Genomic DNA, 13,264 nt, shown 5'->3' on the forward strand with positions numbered 1-13,264 from the left:
GAATTGGCATGAGCACGGCCTTACGTGAGCACAAATTTTTGGCATTGCCTACTCTGTATCGTGAAAAAGTTTGATTTCCTATTCTCTAACTACTTTTATACGTTAGAAACTTTTCCCTTTTTATTACAATAATGTTGTGCTTGGGAGAAGGGTCACACTACAAATGAATATAAAGAGAGGACTTAGGGTACAGGTCGTTACAGTGAACAGTTTTCGCTTCTTGAGTGATCCCTTTAGCCAACTCAATGTCAAAAAAGGCCTATCTACAAAACTTTATTATCTCGAATTTTGGCCGCAATTTTGGAATTCGGCCGCACTGTGCGGCTGCCGAAATAGGTCGATCTTCCACTGAGCCGTCGATATATAAATATTTTGAAAATCTCCAGTATATTAAAAATTGGGGTTCTTTACAAATTACGTAAATTTGTTTATGCCATCGAATTAAGGCAATAACGAACTTGATGCAAAGCAATAAAAATAAGTTCTACAAGTGAATGTTACACAGCCTTTTTCTTCCTGTTTTTTCAATTTTCTGTTCGTTTACTTTTTTGGCTTTTCCTTGGTGATAGCAAAAGATACATTTCAGGTGTATATTTAAAACCGGAATTCCAATTTATTTGGCAACAAAAACGGTCTGACGCACTTTAATGACCGACAAAAAGTTTTCGAGATATTTTCATTAAAACGATGTTTTCGGAGAAATGCGACCATTCGTTTCGTGGGTCAGAGTTGATGTAGTTTGAATCAAAGTTAATTAGTTCATTAGTCCACACACTTGGATCTCGATGAAAGGACCTTCACAAAATATTTATACATATCTACATAGATTGTGTATTTCTTGATTCCCTTTAAGTAACTTGGAAATTGTTTAAATGTTTTCACCTCATGCACAAAAAAAAAAAAAATGTATGCATCACTTGATGTATGTAAGCATGTATGTACATGTCTGCATTATCTAACTAACGGCCTAAAATTTTTAAAATAATATTAACATACATATGTATACATTGTATATAGTATGGACATACATATGTTTGTATTTATGAATAACGCTAAAAGCATAAGCACATTTAAGGTACTCACAACGGTGTCGTAAGTGTCGTATTGTTGTATGTCGTAAACTTTAAACCCCCAAAAAAATATATTAAAGGGGTTGGCAAAGTACCAGCAAAGACATATTGCGCATTTTCGCAGTGTTGCAAAAAATAGTTAGTTGTGCTGTCAAGTTCTCTAACCATTTATTTAAGCTTTTAGAGTTTACGACATACAACAATACGACACTTGCGACACCGTTATGAGTCCCTCAGTAGATTTTTAATTCATTGTAAATCGCTCATCACGAATGACTAGTTTTCTCTTACATATGTATGTATGTATGTATGCATGTATGTATGTTCTTATGTATATAAATTGTTTACATTTAGAAATTGAGACATTTATTTTCAATTTCTATTAAAATTTGTTAATGATTAACGTACATGCTCTGCTTGTCTCTAGTGAAAAAGCAAGCAATTTATTGTTAACATGTTGAATCATTTTAGAATTACTTATTACTTATGTACATGTGTATTTGTTTGTCTCACCAATTCTAATGTTATGATATAGCAGACAGCCCCAGCCCCAGTATATAAGTATCACATAAGGTTTATCATGTTTCCGAATTCTCTCTGTTACTCATGGTTACCTAAGAGCTGGTTTTTATTTCTTTAAACATATATATGTATGTATATATATATATATATATATATGCATAACTAAATTTTATAACGTTAATATGTAATTTAATTTTAATTTTTTTCGTTTTTCAAACGCAGATCACAATAATCTTAACTTTTCATTGTCTGTGCATTTTCGTACTAATTCCAAACTGTTACATCCTTTGACTAAATGCGCCTACTCGAAAGTGCTATAGAAAATGTAGGTACAAATAAAATCGTTTCAACTACTCATTGCTCATCATATATTTGACTATCTGTGTATGCACATATGTATGTACGTAAATATTGAAATCTAANAAAAAAATAAAAAAACCAAAAAAAAAAAAAAAAAAAAAAATAAAATGCATAAATAATTCGCCGATTTTATTGAGTGTAGTTACATAAATCGTTATGCCTGTGTAATAACATTTTTTAATAGTAAATAGATATGAACTTGTTGAGAGGCCTATCACACATCTTATGTAGGTCTGGTCGAATATTTAGCTCCCGAAACTATGTTTAAATGATTATTTTGACTCTTCGCGCCTATCAAGTAGTATGCACAAATGAGCCGATCGGACCACGAAAACGCAACATTTTCAAACAAATAAGCACATACATACATATGTATGTACATACTTACATAGATACACTCATGTACATATACATACATAAATTTAAATCTGTATGTCAACGACTCTTAACAATTCTTAGTCATAGTCCCACTCGTACTCTGAGAAACTGAAAAAATGACTTATGCCACTTTCAAAATAAACGGTTCATATTTATTTACATTAGGCTGGGTCGATTCTTTTTTTTTACTAAATCGCATGGTATTTTCGGTTTCCACAGAATAAACCATGGAAATCGGAAATGAGTTTCGAGCCTGCGAATTTTCAAATGAAAAATTAACTTTTGACAAAATAAATTTTTTTGTTTCATTCCTTTTCTGCTGCTATGTACAGCTTTTCTTGCAAATTTTCTATATAAAATGTCTATATTTTAGTTTCTGGCATTTGTTTTACTTGTTTATTTATCCATTAGTACTGTTTTACAAAAAAAAAAAAAAAAAAAAAAAATCCAATTTCAAACTTTGGGCAAAATTAAAAAAAAAAAACAACAAAGTCTGGCCAAATTTCGAGCTGCTTAATTCGACTTGAGTATGCAGTTTTGTAGCCCACTCAATTCTAGTACCGGTGATTTTTGGCAATTTTTTTTTGTTTGTTCTCATTTTTCCCATATAAAAAAAAAATCGTCGAACATACTTTGTATGGAGGAAAAGGCACAACACCGTTATCAAAAATTTGCCAAAAATCAACTGCAAATCCTAGGACTTTCACTTCATTTTGCTACAATGGAATGGTCTGCAAAGCCGTATGTTCAAAACCTTTCTAAAATATCCAAAAAATAACTGAAATTGAATAACATCAAAATTAATTTGGGAAAACTTGTCAATATGTGGTGCGTTGTGTATGGGTAATCAATTAAAAATTTTATAAACTAAAATATAGGCATTTTGTATCATATAGTTATAAGAAAAGGTGAGCACCTTGTAAAACGGGCATAGCATGAAACAAATAAAATTTGGTGAAAAGATAAATTTTTCATTTAAAAATGCGCAGGCTAGCAACTCGTTTCCCGCAAATGGTTTTTCCTACAGTTTATCTTAGAATTATCTATAGAAATCGAGAATACCATGCGATTTGTCCAAACACTTTCGCCCGAACAATTTAACCGACCCTAATGTACATACGGTTACTCCCAAAATTGTGCGTACGGCTCTTTTTTTTTTTTGTTAATATTCGCCATATTTTACGTGCTAAAATTTTTTTGATAATTTTGTTATAAAATATGGCGTATATTTCAGCAAACTCCATTTAAATCCAACAATGATACTGTGTAGAAAAATTAAGAAAAATCTGCAAATACTCCGAATTTCTAAAAAGAATTCAGGTATGCAGTTTTATAGCCCATTCAATTTTAGTATAATAATGTGCAAGTTTCAGATGTTTATTTTTTTTTGCTGGCTGTCCTACGCATTTTTTTTTTCATATAAAAAAAAGATCTGAAAACTTTTTGTATAAAAAAAATGCGTAGGATAGTCAATATAAAAAGATTCTCAACACGATTTTGTAGAGATTTGAAATTTGCACATTATTATACTAAATTTGAATGGGCTATAAAACTGCATACCTGAATTCTTTTTAGAAATTCGTATTAAAAAGTTCGCGATTTTGCTGAAACTTTGCAGATTTTTCATAATTTTTGTACACGCTAAAATATAAGCCTTATTTTAATACAAAATTATCAAAAAAAAATTTTAGCATGTAGAGAGCCGTACGCTCAATTTTGGGAGTAACTGTATGTATGTATGTATGTATGTATGTGCGTATGTACGACCTTTACTTTTTGGACGTGACCAAATTACTTTATATCCCGTTTGATCAAAAGCTGCAATATAATCATATTTGCTTGTGGATGTATGTATGTATGTATGCACTCTTTATTGCACTTGCATATGCTGCTTCTTCGTAATTTGTACATACTTCAAAAATTAGTAAAAAAATTTTGTATAAATACTTATGTAACAATGTGAATGTCGTTTTTTTTTTTTCGTACTTTTGAAATGCGTCTTAGTTTCCTTTTTAATTTTAAATAACTGAGATCATTATCATTACTATTACTTTTGTTTGTATGTTATATAATTTCTTCAGCTTTTTTCTATGCAATCAACAACATTCATAGTATAAATTCTCTGCTCGACCCCTACGATCAACTCCTAACTCCATACAAATTCCATATCACTTTGTGCTTCAAATATCACTTCACTTCATATGTCTGCTGCTCCCATTCCCATTCTCCTTCAGTTGACAATCGTTAAAGCGACCGCCCTTACTACTAAAATATACATACGTACGTACGCAACAAGTATCTATGTACATATGTATTTATGCTGACTTTTTGTAAAACTACAATATTAATTAATTGATCAATATCCTCGCAACACAACAGGTTTGTCTGTCCGTAGAGAAACCAACCATACATATGCATCTATACATGATCGTATAAAATTACTTTAAGCTATAGTAAAATTGTAAAAATAAATGAATGTAAAAAAAACGACTAAGTTCTCAAGATCATTTGGAAAATTACAAGACTTCTTTCTGTTCAAAAGAATTAAATCACATTCGTGCTAATTGATTAATAATGTGCTACACTTGGAGAATTTTGGAATTCCCTTTCACATGCCCCTTACATACCTGCATTTGTGTATGTATGTATGTGTATCTATTTACGTTTGTTTGTATGTATGCTTCATGGTTTTACGCTGCCCGCCGCACTTATCCATGCATCCTCTCCTCTCCCACCGACTAAACTATTCACTACACTGTACTGCTGCTTCGCTAATAAAATATGTAGATTCGATTGCTTTGGAATGTGCTCTACGCTATCTGTGAAGAATTCGGCCTCAGCATGGCGAAGCGTGGGGGATGACAATAGTGCCGCCGGATGAGATGAAAGCGCTCGATCAGGTGGTCTGCAATGTGGATGTTTGAAATCGTGATGTGCTTTTTTAGTTGATTATGCTGCTGCTGCTGCTGCTGATGTTGTTGTTTCTTGATTCGTATTTTTCCAAGCGTTTAGTTGTTGGCGGAATATCGGTGGTCATTGCGAATATCGGGGTTGATTGTATCATCGATGTTGGTGTGTGCGCATGTGCAAAACGAGGTTATGTTTATGTTTTGACTTCTTGTGGCAAATCGGGCACTCAAACTTCGGCTCAACACCGCATTCGAAGCGCATATGCCGATTTAAGCTATGCGGTCGGGCATAAGAATTACCACAGCGTTCACAAGTATATGCGCCACCGAAAGAGCCCCCAGATCCTGGAGCAATGACAGCGATATGACTGCTGCCACTATTGCTAATGGCGCCCCCTCTGCCTGCTGCCACCTCGTCACTACTATTGGCACCGGTCAAAAGTGCTGAGCTGGCAGCCGCTGCTGCTGCCGAGGTAGACGGTCCTGAGGTAGCCGAAGTATTAGAAGCGGCCGTAAGCGGCCCAACGCTAATAGCCCCACCTAGTGGTGATGCTACCCTATTTGAAGGCACTACTTCGGGTCCAACTCCAGCAGCAGGACCTCCGCTTGTAGCTGTGCTGGTGCTGGTGCTGTAACGACGGGTTGGTGTAATCGAGCGCGGTTGCGCCGAAGCTTGACTTGGTAACTGGGCGTGTGTATGGGGTGTATGCGGATGCGGAAAATTAATCAGGGACGGGAGGTGGGTTGGGGGTGCGGCAGCCATTGTTTGCAACGCAGCTTGTTGAATACCTGAAGGGCTCGTGACTGATCCACCGCTTATTACGGCTGCTGCCGCCTGTTGCAGCGCCATTGACACAAGATTCATCCGAAATGAGCTCAAGCGAAGATCACACGGCTGCTCATCATCCGCGCCTTCGACTGGGAGAATAGCTGTGCTGTCACCCGTAATACCAACGGAAATCGTGCCACTTTGACTTCCTAACCCAAGCTGGCTGGCCACGCCAGATAATTCATCTTCGTTGTCGTCGATAGATGGCGCCGGTTCGTACTTTATGACAGGCGTACAAACAGGACTACTAGGCGGGCTGGTCTTCACACGCAAGTTGCGACGTAGTTGCGAGCCGGTGTCCATGAATCTGGCCGAGCTTGGCACATTAGCTTTGTCTGGCCGCCGGCGACAAAGAAGTTAAGAAGGATCAATATCAAGATCAAAGAAACGCGCGGCCATGTTAGAAGTCAAAAAGAGAAGTAATAAAAAAGAAAAAAGAAAATTAATATTGATTGTTTATATTTTGAAGGTAATAATTTAGTTCCATTAACATTAGCTAGTTTCCGTAAGAATTGCAGCCCTTTTTTTACTAACTATGTATGTTTGTTTACTCATTAATTTTTGTGCTGCTTTTTGAATAGTCTGGGGACAGTAATTAAATGCGCTTACACAAAACTGCAAATGAATTATATGAATTGCTAACAAATGCTTGCTGCGTGGTGAATAAATAAATTAATAATTACCACACGAGCTTTGCACATAATATATGTATATTTACAAATAAGTGACTTGCTAATTGTGGTTACATACATACATAAGTGGCGAATGTGGTGGTGGTTGTGGTGATGTTGGCGAGTGTTGATGATAGATATGCTTTCGCGTTTGGCATGGATGATGGACGTCTTTTGAATTTAGGCGCGTGCTTTTTTATCAAATTGTATCCAAATCAGATGGTAAAGGGGTTTGAATGAGTACATCCGGATGTACATATATATATGTATGTATGCATGAAAAATTGCGCATTTATGCAATCTGTGTAAAGTCTTAAAGCTGGTGATGGCGCGGAAGAGTATGGCTTTATATAATGTACATACATACATATTTATGTATGTATGTATATGTATGTATGAGTGCCGCACAAATCAGCCAATTAATTATAGTCAGGCTATGGAAATTTTGCGCCCACTGTGTCATTTAATTTTAAAAAGTTTAGTTTAGTACGTACATACATACATACATATTACGTACATACGCACATACATATGTATTTATATAAAAAGTATAAGTAGTATTGCAATGTGTTTGTTATATAAAAAAAAAATTAGTGACATTGTGCAGCGTATAACATAAACCGCCTATAGTATATAGCACAAGTAAATTTCACTCCATATTTATATTATATAAAGTTACACTATATAACAAAAGAAAAGATTCCCACATAAAATTCAACTGGTAAAGTTAAGCAAAACTGCATACACCGAATTTTCAAAGGCCCCAAAAATCCAGACTAACTAAAAAAAACACGTTTTTTTATAGGGTGAAGCAGTTACTACGTAGTACATGGTTGGTAACGTTATTTCCAATTTAAATCAAAGTAAAGGCCCAACTAATGGTGCCATACCATAGCCGTAACTGTAATCTTATCAACTAGTTGTACTGATCAAACATATGGGCAGTTCTGTGAACGCCCTAACCTTAGGCAGAGCTTTGTAGTATTTTACAAAGTTATGCCTTTAATATTATGGCTATGGCAACCCTAATTGGGCCTTAAGTTCTACAAGTCAATGCAAAGAGGTCGTTTACAGGGCGACATAAATTGCCCTTATTAAGTCAAAATATCATGAAATGAACGAATCTTTAACAATTTTTCTATATATATAATAGGTTTTCAACACAGATTTTAATTGGAATTAATTTTATTTCCAACGAGGAAAACACAAACACAAATAAAAATTGGAATGGGTTCACTAAGTTGGGTAGTCAGTTTCTACATAAAGAAGCCAAGCAAATTTGTTAAATTTGTTTTTTTTTTTTGGGTTAAAAGTTCAGATTTTGAGAGAATTCGCTTTTCCTCTTTACTAAGCCTGAAATTTGATATATGTATCTACATAAATACTACATACATACATATGCCTCGCGTAAACTATATTTGAACAGTCACAGCAATAAATATCTGCACAGGGTATTTGTTTTTTTTTTTGCAATACATAACGTAACGGAAATACTGTCTTTATTAACTGGGTGCAAGAATTTATAAACAATTAGGAAATATCTTTTCAGTATTTTGAAGTCTGTGCATCTACTTTCGCGAATGTTTTCTTCCGAAATTTACCGCAATGCTTTTGCTACATACATGAACAATTTGTCTTCGCAAAGTAGATAGTTAATGCAGAAGTAATAAAAAGAGTACACATGCATTTAAACGTTAATTACGATCTTTAGTTATGTTTAAGCTAGTTAATTTTAATTTTTTATTATATTTTACAACGGAACGAAATACATATACGAGAAGTTTCAATACAAATATACTATGTACTTAGATAATAAAAAACAGGTAACTACATTTAGGTTGTGAATAAAATTCACAAGCAAATCTATTTGAAGAAAAAGAAAAACTTCTTCAGATAGCAAATAATACGAGTATGTACATACATAAGTTAACGGTTTCGAACTTCACAAAACAATATTGTTGAACAAATACGAGTAAAATACTGTGATATATGCTACGAAAAAATATAATATAAAATATAGATAGCTCCTTTCACTCTGCTCTGGTCCAAAACGATCCCTAACACCTTTGATGTTCTTTCTTGTTGTTGATGAAGGCAAAGGCGACGAAAAGAAAACTCCGAGCCTGGAGTCGTCCTATTTTAAAGAGATAAATACATAAATATAAATCTTAGATTTGGAAATAGATGTGAGTTATTTATCTGAATATGTATATGTTTTTCGTACGTATAGGAGTACGTTTTTTTCATAGCGGTTTGGACTGTGTTACTCAAGTTCTTCTTCGATAGCATCCTGCGCTCTGGCCAAATGGACCTAAAAGAGAAAACTGGTTAGTGAAAGGTCAACAAAGGCACATTGCACTTAGAATAATGAATAATTGGTGTCTTGATGATAGCTGTAATGAGTGAACCCCGGGCGGGGGTTTTGAATATGCAATAATCGTTGATGTAAGTACACATATAAAAAGAACATACATATGTTATACTTTGGAACCAGCCATAAAGGGCAATCAAATCAATCAATAAAATAGCAACTTTTTTACATTGCGTCTTAGATTTCTTCAAATGTGTTTTATTAGTAATTTTATTCTTGGGTGTACAGATTTAATGCTCTCTTCTATGTTAGCCATTTAGAGATAAATTATAAATATATGTATTTATTTATGTAAAATATGTATGTATGTACTTAAGCGAAGATGATGATTCATTGAGTATACCATACATACAAATGTACATATGTTACTTAAAATCTTCGCCAGTTTTCTTAAATGTGTTCAGGTGTGTGTTCACTTGTGTATTTTTTTTTTTTTAATAATATTGAGTTATTGCATTTACAAAGTTTTCCTTTTTTTTACAATATTGCAACTATACCAGTTATTGTTTAAAGAAGCTTAACTATATATGTATGTATGTATGTATTTACGTATGCATGGGCGCTGTGTCGTCAGCGATATAGTACCAAAGAACTAGCATTTCAAATACATACAAATAAGTGAACAATAAATACACATTTATGCAGTCATGTATTTTTCATGAATATACATACATATGTATATGTATATGTAATAATTAAGTAAGTAAGTCTACATTCCTTTACGCTAAAAAAAAACATCACTTTTCGAAAATCATTCTTTTTAATGGATATCAAATAAATATTAAACTAAAATGGCAGCAACAAATAAATTGCATATTTATTAATACCGTACGCTAAAATAAATATCTATATGTAATTAAATTTTCTAAGACTTCAAATCATTATTTGACTAGAAAAGGTTTCATTAATGACTTTTGTTGTCATACTTCTTCGCATTAACGGTACATATACATAGACTGTTAGAAATACTTTCCCATAACCGAAAAATGCGTGCTACTATTTTTTCAATTTCAATTTATATAAATACGAATATTTACGCAATTGAATTACTAACACTGTGGAACAATTTTAAAGTTTTCCTTTAGGGCCTCTGCGTATTAGTGCGCAACGGTAGTTGGCGCTGCGAGGGTTAAAGCTTTCCATTTTCTGGCCACAAATTAATATGATTTTATGCATCAGCTGACCGCAAACATAAGTTTTGTCTTCGGAAACCTATACATCGACGGTTGAAGATTGACCCATCTCGGCAGCAGGTTCGAAAACGCCCTATCTCAGAAAACACAGGGCGTAAATCAAGTTTTTTTTTGTTCAAAGACAAAAGATTTCAAAACATAATTATTATCTTCAAAAACCTGTACTTAGTAAAATTTAGTGCGCAATAAATATTATTTTAACTTTTACTTCTCCCGTTTGTGTGTATTTTTAACAATTTTTTGTAAAAATTAGTAAAAGTTGGTTGGTGGGTTAAATGCTCTCCAAAAGTTTTAAATTATTTTAAGTGGGAGTCGCCGAAGAAAGAAAAATCTGATGGTTAAGGATACATCTACAGTTTTTAATGAACTTCCTCATGAAAGTGTAAAAACCCCCAATACTGGGAAGAGTTCAAGAGTAAAAAAAAAGTATTTTCATGATATAATTTAGATAAAGACCCTGACTCTTTCTGCTTAACAATTTTATAGAAAATGGAAACGTACAAACTGCTATTTTTAATGAACTTACATGGAACTCCTTCGAAAATAAGGGTAAAAAGGACCCATTACGGCAGGAATTAATGAGTAAAATTTTCCTCGAAAAACTGCTTATTAAATTCTACTTATGTGTAGGTCTCAGAAGACATGATTTATGGTCCAAAAGTGTAAACTTTAACCCACTGTAAAAAAAATGATGAGGTGGAGAAAAGTTCTTTTGGGATTTGACCATACCGACATTTGGGCATTATTTCGTTGAGGCCCTAAGGCAACACACAGTGCAATAACAATACTAATACTATGTAATTGAATAATAAAAAAAAAAACAGGTATAAATATGTATACATATGTACTCCCTATATATGTATGTATTTATGCATGAACGTTTACAATCATATTTTATATGGTCCGTTCGTTCACTTTGACTAGCATCAGTCCAAACTGGACAATAAATTATATTCGTATGTATATGCATGTGAAAATAAAGAGAGCCCAAAGGAAATTCTTGGATTTGTTATAAGCATTAGCTACGGATGTTGAATCCTTTAGGCCATGATTCACAATCCTTCTAGCATTCTTACGACGGATTAATGTATTTAAAAAAAAAAACACAAAAAAAAAACAAGTTTTCAGTGCGTGTGCGCAATCGAAGCTTATTCGTTTTGTTGGAAAACGAGCGTGTATGTGGTATTGATCTTTTGGTCTTCGTCTATGCGATCGCGACATTTGGTGTTCAAGTGACGTTTCAAGTTACTGTGCACATTTGTGGCATATCCGCAGAGTTTGCTGCAGAAGTAGCGCGGCGGTTGGCCGCACTCATTTTTCAAATGGCATTTAAGACTATTTTTCCACTTGTAATTACGGTTGCAGTTGCGGCATACCCATGGCTTTTCGATATCGGCATTGTAAATCATATCTTCTGAGTGCTCGAGCGATTCCTTTCTCATGCGTTGATTCTGTACAAGAATGCGATATCGTTTGTCATCGGAAACGGACGATTTGAAATCAGGTGCTTTGGCGGTGTTGCCTGCATTCGAGTTCAGCTTTGCATTCGGTTCGGCCCCGCCGCCTATTCCTCCGACTCCGCCATCGCCGGTTGCATTGTCGGTACAAATCTGATCGTTGACGCCATTGCTGTTATCTTGGTTGGTTGTTGCTGATGCTGTTGTCGTTGTTGTTGTTGTTACTGAAGTGATTGTTGCGGGAATAGAAGCTAATTTGAACTGCAAAGTTTGCTGAGTCGGTCGCAGTTGCAGGTGTTGGAGATGTTGTTGTTGCTCTAAAAGTAACTGTTGTTGTTGCTGCTGCTGCTGCTGTTGCTGTTGCTGTTGCTGCTGCTGCTGCTGCTGCTTTGATTCTAAATCTGACTCCCTATTCTCGCCTAGTGATCGCCTCTTGCAGGCTGCACGTTGGCTGGCCGTGAAACGTACATTGCTTGAGCGAGACGCCGATCCGTCCTCCTTTGTGGCAGGCATTGCAGAAGGTTCCGTTGACGTTATTGTAATTTGACTAGGCGAGCAGACTGCAGCTTGTTTCGTTGTTGCGGCTGCAGTCGTTAGCAAATCGTCTTCATCCTCGGTGTTGGTTGTGTCATGCCCACCGGATAGTATGTCTTCGAACTCTTCTTCATTTTCAATTTTCACTGTATCGAAAGCCCAAGACATTGGGCTCGACAACTTGAGATCATAGTTGAAATCTGGTTCTTTTCCATCAGAGCTTTCTTGCCGCTCTTCTTCGCCGTCGCCGTCGCCAATCTCTTCAGGCTCCGCATCAACGTCATCGTCTTCTTCTTGAGTTGAAGATGACGAATTCTCTATTTTCACCAGCACCTCGGTCATACTCTCATCCACAGATTCCAGCTCAACTCCCGCAGCCGCCAGAGCAGCCGCCGATATCACACCCATACTGCCATTGTTTAGCAAATTCATTTCTCCATCATCACCTCGTACGGCGGGTGCTACGCACGCAATAGTGGTGCGTCCTATACTACCAATGCGCATTAAGGTCGGTTGCTGCGGGGCCGATGTAGAAGATGTCGATGCTGCTACTGCTGCTGCTGCTGCTGATTGTGCCAAAACAGAGCTGCTTGCTAACATTGGCGCTATCGCCGCGGACGCTGCTATTTGGCATTGCGTGCTGGCATTTTCGCTACTCATTCCAACAGATGTTACGGTGTTAGTGTCCGCTTTAGCGACTGTGGTGGTTAGTGATTTGTCTGACGGTTAGTTTGGGTGAAAATTTAGTTTATTGTGTGTGTTTGAAAACAATGTCAAAATGCCGCGTGAAAAAGAAAGGGAGATATAAGTTTGGTTAGTATGAATGCAATATTATTCGAGTCAGGTTAAATGATTAGCTCAATCGATAGAACAACTAAAGGAATATGGACCGCATTTGAGAGATGTGACGGTGCCAAATAAAAATGCAATCAGATCGGAAGTTTAAAAATGAAAAAAGCGAAAAATTAGT

General features: G+C 35.4%; 2 protein-coding genes across 8 annotated transcripts in view; both read right to left on the reverse strand.

Annotated features, from left to right (window-relative positions):
- The window catches only part of lola (longitudinals lacking), a 188,523-nt gene that overhangs the window by 49,409 nt on the left and 125,850 nt on the right, over nucleotides 1-13,264 (reverse strand). Inside the window, exon 7 of one of the 7 annotated variants that reach the window (XM_017610703.1) lies at nucleotides 9,534-13,013. The exons of the other annotated variants lie outside the window; for them this stretch is intronic. Within the exon in view, the coding sequence (XP_017466192.1) occupies nucleotides 11,452-13,013 (1,562 nt within the window). The 3' untranslated portion in view covers nucleotides 9,534-11,451. Of the gene's footprint in view, nucleotides 1-9,533; nucleotides 13,014-13,264 lie in introns of those variants that run through there. 7 annotated transcript variants of the gene reach the window in all.
- LOC108359060 (protein krueppel-like) lies at nucleotides 4,319-7,233 on the reverse strand. The gene is made up of 2 exons (XM_017610706.1): nucleotides 6,819-7,233; nucleotides 4,319-6,403 (listed from the first exon to the last, which is right to left on the reverse strand). Exons 1-2 carry the CDS (start codon nucleotides 6,895-6,897, stop codon nucleotides 5,391-5,393), a joined length of 1,092 nt encoding a protein of 363 aa, XP_017466195.1. The 5' UTR covers nucleotides 6,898-7,233; the 3' UTR covers nucleotides 4,319-5,390.

Source organism: Rhagoletis zephyria, unplaced genomic scaffold (genome assembly GCF_001687245.7).
Source record: "Rhagoletis zephyria isolate East Lansing unplaced genomic scaffold, Rhagoletis_zephyria_1.1 Rzeph_scaffold_00333, whole genome shotgun sequence".
Taxonomy (NCBI): domain Eukaryota; kingdom Metazoa; phylum Arthropoda; class Insecta; order Diptera; family Tephritidae; genus Rhagoletis; species Rhagoletis zephyria.